The 8,060-nt window shown below is 57.2% G+C and overlaps 1 protein-coding gene across 1 annotated transcript in view; it reads right to left on the minus strand.

Annotated features, from left to right (window-relative positions):
* Positions 1-1,564: 1,564 nt before the first annotated feature.
* Positions 1,565-8,060, minus strand: part of LOC142024616 (uncharacterized) — a 72,517-nt gene continuing 66,021 nt past the window's right edge. Inside the window, 1 exon segment of the mRNA XM_075016753.1 lies at positions 1,565-5,388. Within this exon segment, the coding sequence (XP_074872854.1) occupies positions 3,896-5,388 (1,493 nt within the window). The 3' untranslated portion in view covers positions 1,565-3,895.

Genomic DNA, 8,060 nt, shown 5'->3' on the forward strand with positions numbered 1-8,060 from the left:
GTGAAGCGTGGGGAAGCCTCCCATATGCTGGGCAAGAGCCCTAGCCGTGGGGCTGAAAGTTACGCACAAGGTGCTCCATCCCACCTCACCCCAGCTGTTTAGCATGGAGCCCGGCCGCCTGCGGATACCTCTACCCTTTCGGACACCGTCCGCGGAGGAGCGGCTAACCTGCCGGAGAACGCTTCCCTCTCCCTGGACACTCAGCAGCAGATACAAAAATGGCCATTCTGCAGCAAAAAAGAAACAGACTCCCAAGAGAAACTGCGGAGCTGCAATTCATTTGCACATTTGACACCATCAGTCAGAGATGGAACAAAGACTGGGAGCGGCTGGCCAAGTACAGAGGCAGTTTCTCCGCTCGTGGTGTTCACAGCTCCCTATCAGATGCTGGAAGAGGGCCACATCCTCACTCACTGAGCTGACCTCGTCAGCTCCGGCCCTCCTCTTGATTAGCACGCTCTTCTTCTCATGAGCCTGTAGATTTCAACCTGGACTAGAACCTCTGCTTCAAAGCTTCTGGTCGTTCATCCGCACGGAGAATCAGGGGGTTGGAAGAAACCTCAGGAGGTCCATCCAGGTGAAGCCCCAAAGGCCTCGGTGCACGTCACAAAATTTATTCCGGCCATGGGTGGATTGCCGAAGGCCTCTTTCTGGCGATTCACAGCGTTCCGAAAGTCCAACCCCCTTTGCTTTGGACGGTGCTTTTCGAGACAGCCAATGGCCCATAGGTCATGACAGGATAGGAATTACAAGCACCGTCTACCAACGAGAGGGAACGAGAGTGATTAGGGGAAGTTACGAACTCACGGGTTCTCTGCTGACCACCTCAGGAAAACCAAACTATTAATTATTAATATTAATTATGGAATTATTGATTATGGTTAAACCACAGAAAAATGGTTACGCCACTGCGGGGGGCGGGGGGGGACGGGACAGACAAGTCTGTGAAGGAGTCTTCTCCACACAGAAGAAAGTTCCATCTAGCCCCGTGTCCTGTCTTCCCACAGAGGTGAGTGCCAGATGCTCAGAGAGTGCACAAAGGAGGAAGTGATCCCCCTTGTCATCCATTTCCAGACTCTGATAAGCAGAGGCTAGGGACACCACCCCGTCCAATAGCCACTGATGGACCTAACCGCCAGGAATCTATCCAGCTCTTTTTCCAAGCCCTGCTAACGTCCTGGTCTTCACAACCTCCTCTGGCGAGGAGTTCCACAGGTTGGCTGTGCCTTGTGTGGAGAAATACTTCTTTGGTTTGTTCTAAACCAGCTGCCTACAGGTTTCACTGTGTGGCCCCTGGTTCTTGTGTTAGGGGAACATGGAAATAACTTTTCCTTATTCACTTTTTCCACACCAGTCGTGATTTTATAGACCTCTAGCTTATCCCCCGCCCCCCCCACTTAGCTTCCTCCTCTTCTAAAATGAAACATCCCAATCTTTTTAGTCTCTCTTCTTATGGCCCCTGTTCTAAACCCTGGATCATTTCATACCAAAGATTGTTGTAGACTAAACCACTGCACTCGGCTTTAACCAAAGAAGAGTTTACTGAGGTAATCGGAAACGACAGAAGAAACCAATAAACAAGCAAATCAGTAAGGACTGTGCAAAGGGGATACACCAGATGCAAAAATCAAACGATCTTTACCCACTCGTAAAAACAACCTCTTAATTGAATGAGACATTCTACAGTAGAAAGTGCTGAATGGAGTAGTGTTATAAAACTGAGTATACAGAGCAAAAAGCTTTTGTGATTAGCCAGAACAGCATTCACTTCATTATTTGGCATACAAAAGCACCCACAGGTTGTTTATCCAAATTAATTAACATGTCACAGACCTGGAAGGGACTTGGGAGTCCAGTCCCCTGAACTCACAGCAGAACCTATTACCATCCCAGACTTTTTTTGTTTAAATCTGCTTCAGACCCTCGAAAGGCACCCTCAAGGACTGAGCTCACAGCCCTGGGTTTACAAGGCTCCAACCACCGAGCTATTCCCTCCCCCCTAATTAAGATTAACTAGCTCCTAAGCCTTACGGATGGAGTTCAACAGCTAGGAGAGGAATAGGTTGGATATTAGGAAAAACTCCGTCCCCAGGAGGGTGGTGAAGCACTGGGATGTGTTGCCTAGAGAGGTGATGGAATCTCCATCCCCGGAGGTTTTTAAGTCCTGGCTTGACAAGGTCCTGGCTGGGATTGGTCCTGCTGGAAGCAGGGGGATGGACTAGATGGCCTCCCGAGGTCCCTTCCAGCCCAGACTGCCAAGTACAGGTCCAACCTTTCCAGCCTGGCATCCACGGGACCTGACCAGTGCTGAACGAATTTCAATATTGTCTAGCACACTAGCTACACTTGCACTGCTCACTGGGCTCTCAGAAGACACTTATGGGTAAATTACAGCTAAATAACAGCACGGAACGAAGAGCCAGGACCGGTGGCTGGAAACAGACTTTATGGGACCGTGGGAAACTTGGCCACGCCCAAGATAAGAGGTCATCCAGCTAACTACAATCATGCCCGATTACAGATGTTGCCCGATGACAGCATGCCGGACTAGAGAGGTTCCATCTGTATAAATTCAATATTCTAACTAGTAACAAAGCAGATGCTCAGCTCGCTACTAGAACTTTTAAACTAAAAATGTGCGTGGACAAAATTAGATAAAATGCGATAGGATGGGAGAATTAAAAGTGGTGACAATTTAACAAACCAGCAAAACGCTTCACACTTCTTTGACTTCCCTCGTGACTCACCAAGCACTAGGTGGCTTTGGGAGACTCAGAACAACCCATCGGCAGAGGAGTACCTACGACCAGTTATGAACGACAAGGGGAGGTGGATGCTTCCCTGGAGGCCGAACGCGGGGAGCTACATACACAAATGGGCACGATTCGAGACAACCCCCGTCTAATCAGCACCTCCCATTGGCTGGCTTAGATAGTGCCCCACCGAGCATGCTGGGTTTGTGAATGACACTTAAGGTCTCTCTCTCTTCCCCCCCCCATTCATTTTACAGACAGCCCCGGTGCCTAAGGCAGGTTCTGTGGATACCAGCATGGTTTCCACGGCTGTCTAGAAGTTCCATATCAAAACCCTCAGCACCATACGGCATAAGCCACTCAGTGGATTCAGATCTAAAATCCATGGAGAAGAAATGAGACGCCACCGCCCAGAAAGCATTTCTAGCAGCAGACAAATTTAGGAGCTGAACAAGGATGTTCAGAGCTTCTTGAGACGTACTGATCAAATCCCAGCACGGCACAGGAATCCTATCACAGCCGCTTGTCCGACAGGCTCTGTACTGGACAGATTATTTCAGTTTCTGTTTTAACAGCTCTTGCGCGTCCTTGTTGTGTGGCCACTCCTGCTCCACGAGATCCTCGTATTCAAACCACGTCCCGGCTGTCGGCAGCGTCAGGTCTCTGCCACTTTATCTCTGACTCAAGCTTAGCCCCATAGTCAGGGCAGGTATGGGTGAGTGGGGGAGTTTCAAATCAAACTTTTTCCATACTCGTTATATTCGTAGCGTTTCTCCCTGGGCGGGTTCCTTGAAGAAGAGCTAAGCCAGTGGATCCCAATCTTTTCACTATGCAGACCCCAACCAGCGCCGCCCCCGGCCCCCAAAGCCATGCATGGACCCCCATCAAAGCCATTTCTAGCTGCTATGGACACTTTGTTAAATGAAGAAAGGAAACCACGGCACAGATTTTCAGGCAGCAATTCACAACACGGGTGGAAGACACTTAATTTAAAAATAATCGATTGTAACTTTGCAATTTATTTAAAACATATTTCCCATGATCACTTTTATTTATTCTTCTCGCAGACCTCCTGCAATGGCCTCCCGGACCCCCAGGTCGGGAGTCACTGAGTCATGCTGCTGGAAACACTTTCCCCACACTTAGGAGGGCCTCGCTGTACCGTGAGTTCTCTGATGTGCGGTCAGGGCTGACCGCGACCGGAAGTCTTTCCCGCAGTCGGGGCACTTAAACGGTTTCTCCCCCGTGTGGATTCGCTGATGAGCGATAACATTGGAGCTCCGGCTGAAGCTTTTCCCACAGTCGGGGCACTTGTAGGGTCTCTCTCCGGTGTGGATTCTGCGATGGAGGAGAAGGTTGGACAAGTGGCGGAAGCTGCGCCCGCACTCCTGGCACCGGTAGGGTCGCTCCCCTCGGTGGATTCGCTGGTGTTTGGTGAGGGTGGAGCTGTCGCTGAAGCTTTTCCCGCAGCTGGGGCATTTGTAGGGCTTCTCTCCCGTGTGTTTCCTCTGGTGTCTAGTGAGGTCTGAGCTTCGCCCAAAGCTTCTTCCGCACTCGGGGCATTTGTAGGGCTTCTCCCCGGTGTGAATCCGCTGGTGGATAATCAGGTCCGAGCTGGAACTGAAGCACTTCCCACACTCGGGGCACTCAAAGGGCCTTTCTCCGGTGTGGACTCGCCGATGTTTATTCAAGTGGGACTTGTCCCCGAAGTCTTTCCCGCACTCCTGGCACTGGTAGGGTGTCTCTCCGGTGTGGGTTCGCCGGTGTCGGACCAGCTTCAGGAGCTGCACAAAGCCTTCCCCGCACGTCGGGCATTGGAAAGGTCTCTCCCCCGTGTGGGTTCTCTGATGGGCGAGAAGATTTCCACGCCGACTATAGCTTTTCCCGCACTCGCTGCAGGGGTAGGAGCTCCCTGCCAGGTGGGTTCTCTGGTGCGCCAGGAACGGGGAGCTCTGACTGAAGCTTTTCCCGCAGTCCTTGCACAGGTAGGGCCTCTCCCCCGTGTGGCTTCTCTGGTGCAAGAGAAGTTGTGCGCTGTGACCGAAGCTTTTCGCACACACGTCGCACCGGTAGGGTTTCTCCTTCAGGTGGGTTCTCTGGTGGGCGAGGAGGTAGGCCTTCTGGCTGAAGTCCTTGCCACACTCCGGGCAGCCGTAGGGCTTCTCCGCGCTGTGGGTCCTCTGATGGGCCACCAGGTTCCCACGCCGACTGAAGCTCTTCCCGCACCTCTCGCATCCATAGGGCCTCTCCCCGCTGTGGGTCCTCTGGTGACGAGCAAGTGCTGAGAGCTGGCTGAAGCTTCGCTCGCAGTCCTTGCACCGGTAAGGGCTGTCTCCTGCGTGGGTTCTCTCGTGGCTAAGAAAGGCTGGTCTCCGGCGGAAGCTCTTCCCACAACAGCGGCACGTGTAGGATCGGTCTCCGCCCGGCAGCCTCTGCTCAACGGTGTCTTCGCTTTCCTTACCCCAAGGAGCGGCTTTACAGGGGATCTCCCTTGCCCGGTTCCTCCACTGCTGGGCTGCCAGGCATCGACCTTCCTGGGCCTCTCCTTGCTCGGCGTGCTGAGAAGCATCCCCTTCGGACTGTCCCGATACCATCTCACCTGGTTCCAAAGCAGGATTCCCCTCCATGCTCTCACCTGCGAGGACAAAGACAACCCAGACAAGAGTCACCGCTTGCACTGGGGGAAAGGAAACGCAGGTGGTTCCCCGGTGGGTTCTGGAGTATCTAGGACTGTCAGTCACCCAGTCACCCACTTGCACCTCGCAGGGTGGAGAGATACTTGTGCTTACTGGGCTGGGTGTCGGCTCCCTTGACGCCACCAGCCTGCTAGCCACTTAAGCACTCTCCCCGCCGGACGTGCCAGGCCTCGCAGGTTAACAATAGGTCCACCTGAAGCCCCCCAGTGCCTTCAAGGCAGTCCCTTTCCCGTCCAGCAGCGTTCACAGAATCCCAGGGCTGGAAGGGACCACAGGAGGCTAGCGAGTCCAGCCCCCTGCGTGGGGGTGGCGGCTCAGGAGAGATTCCGGTGCCGCGGGGTGACTGACAGAGCGAGGTTTTGTTTCCGCGGGAGGTGCACCTTCGCACACGCCTGGGTGCATGTTAAAAAATTATTCCGCACATTAATGGAAAGGATTAGCGGGAACATGGGCGCGCAGCTCACAAGCCACCCCTGCCGTTATTTCCTAGGTCGTCTCCCTCGAGCGCTGGGCTGCAACTGGACGGCATATTTTGTACCCCACGTCAGGGTGGCAGCCCGTGGACGTCCGGCACATACAAGCATCAGGCCGTTTCTGCAACTCCTTTGCCAGCTGGCGTCCCGGGCAGCCTTCCCTGGGAGCTGGGCAGTCGGGCGGCTGCCCAGGAGAGAGTCAGGAGCTGCCCGGCTGATTAGCAGAGCTCCCCCAGCCGGCAGTGTGCGTTTCCACTGGTGGTGCAGCTCTGCCCACGCCTCAAGGCGCGGAACAAAATTTATTCTACACTTGGATGGGAAAAACTGAGGGGGAAGCCTGGTCCTGGGGTCCTCGCATCACAGAAACAAGCCAAAGTAACCGCTGGGGAGATCAGCAAATGAGGAGGTGAATCCCCCTCTGCCCCCGTCCCCCAAAACAAAACCCCACCTCCCTCCAGAGGGCCAGCTTCAGCTCCACCTCCCCGCAGCACGCGCCCCCAGAAAGCGGCAGCGCCAGCCCCGACTGAGTCAGGCAGCCACAGTTCACGCCCGCCATATGGACAGGACACCCACGAGCCTGCCCTGGGCAACGACAAGGCTGAACACGCCCAGATAGCGGCCAGGGAAATCGCTCAAACCCCTGGGTAGCAAAGGCCGGCCAGGTAGAACGGCTCGCGACCCCGGCACTGCCGCGCCCTGGTTGCCTGGCTGAAGCGCGACCAGCGGTGGTGCTAAGTTTGCAACATCCCCTCCGATTGCTTCCCTCCATGTGCAGAATAAATTTTTACACGCACCGAGACACGCGCACCCCAACGGAAACTCATCCTGCTCGGCGGCCGCCCGAGGGCTCAGCCTACAGGGAGCAGGCGGGTGGTCGCAGCAGCCGGGACTCTTCGGCGGGTGCACACGGGTGTCCTCACCCCAGTTATCCCCTCTGTCCTCCCATTGGCCAGGAACCCACCAATGGGAGCTGCGGGGGCGGTGTGTGCCTCTGCTGGCCGCTTCCGGGGTGCGGCGCAGTTCCCTGGGGCAGGACCTTTGCTGTGCCCCGAATGGGAGGCGTGGGGGTAAACCCTGCACCCCCAGGCCCTCAGCCCCACTCCAGCCCACAGCTACAGGTAGCGGGGGGGGGGGGGGGGTCAGGCACCTCAACAAATTCCTTCAACTGGGTGCAAGAAAAACGTTTCCCAGGCTGCCCGCGTGTGCGCCCAGGGCAGCGGTAACTCTGCTTCTTCCCAGCCTCACCCCCTTCCCGCCTTCAGCTCCGACCCCGGGCGCCGGCATCCGGCCTCCAACTCCAGCCCGGTCCCCTGGCTCCAGCGGCAGGGTCCTGTGACCCACGCCCGGACCACCAGGCCGGCCTCCTGCGCTGACCACGAGGCGCGCTCACCCGCGGCCTGGTCCGTACTGCGCGTTCCTGGGGAGGGGGTCAGTCCTGTCCGGACGAGGAAGGGGACGGATGGACGGACGGACAGACAGACACAGACCAACCCACCCTGGGGGTGGGCAGGGGACAGAGCTGCTTTGTCAGCTTCATCCACTGAGCGCTCACCTGGCTTTGCCCCAACCTGGATTTTCCTCCCCCGCCCTCCCCTCCGGCCAGAACACCCCCCAGCGGAGGGGGGGAGGGGGCCAGGGCCTGGATTTTCCTCCCCCCATCCCCCTGGCAGCACAGCCCCCAGCGGGGGGAGGGGACCAGGCAGGGCAGGATGTGGACTCCCCCCTCCCCACCTGCACAGCCCCCAGCGGGGGAGGGGACCAGGTGGGGCAGGACCTGGTTCCCCCCCACCAGCGCAGCCCCCAGCGGGGGGAGGGGACCGGGGGGGGCAGGACCTGGTTCCCCCCCCAGCACAGCCCCCAGCGGGGGGAGGGGACCGGGGGGGGCAGGACCTGGTTACCCCCCACCAGCACAGCCCCCAGCGGGGGAAGGGGACTGCGGGGGGCAGGACCTGGTTCCCCCCAGCGCAGCCCCAGCGGGGGGAGGGGACCGGGGGGGGCAGGACCTGGTTCCCCCCAGCGCAGCCCCAGCGGGGGGAGGGGACCGGGGGGCGCAGCACCTGGTTCTCCCCCCCCAGCACAGCCCCCAGCGGGGGGAGGGGACCGGGGGGGCGCAGGACCTGGTTCCCCCCCCCCAGCGC

Source organism: Carettochelys insculpta, chromosome 22, assembly GCF_033958435.1.
Source record: "Carettochelys insculpta isolate YL-2023 chromosome 22, ASM3395843v1, whole genome shotgun sequence".
Classification (NCBI taxonomy): domain Eukaryota; kingdom Metazoa; phylum Chordata; order Testudines; family Carettochelyidae; genus Carettochelys; species Carettochelys insculpta.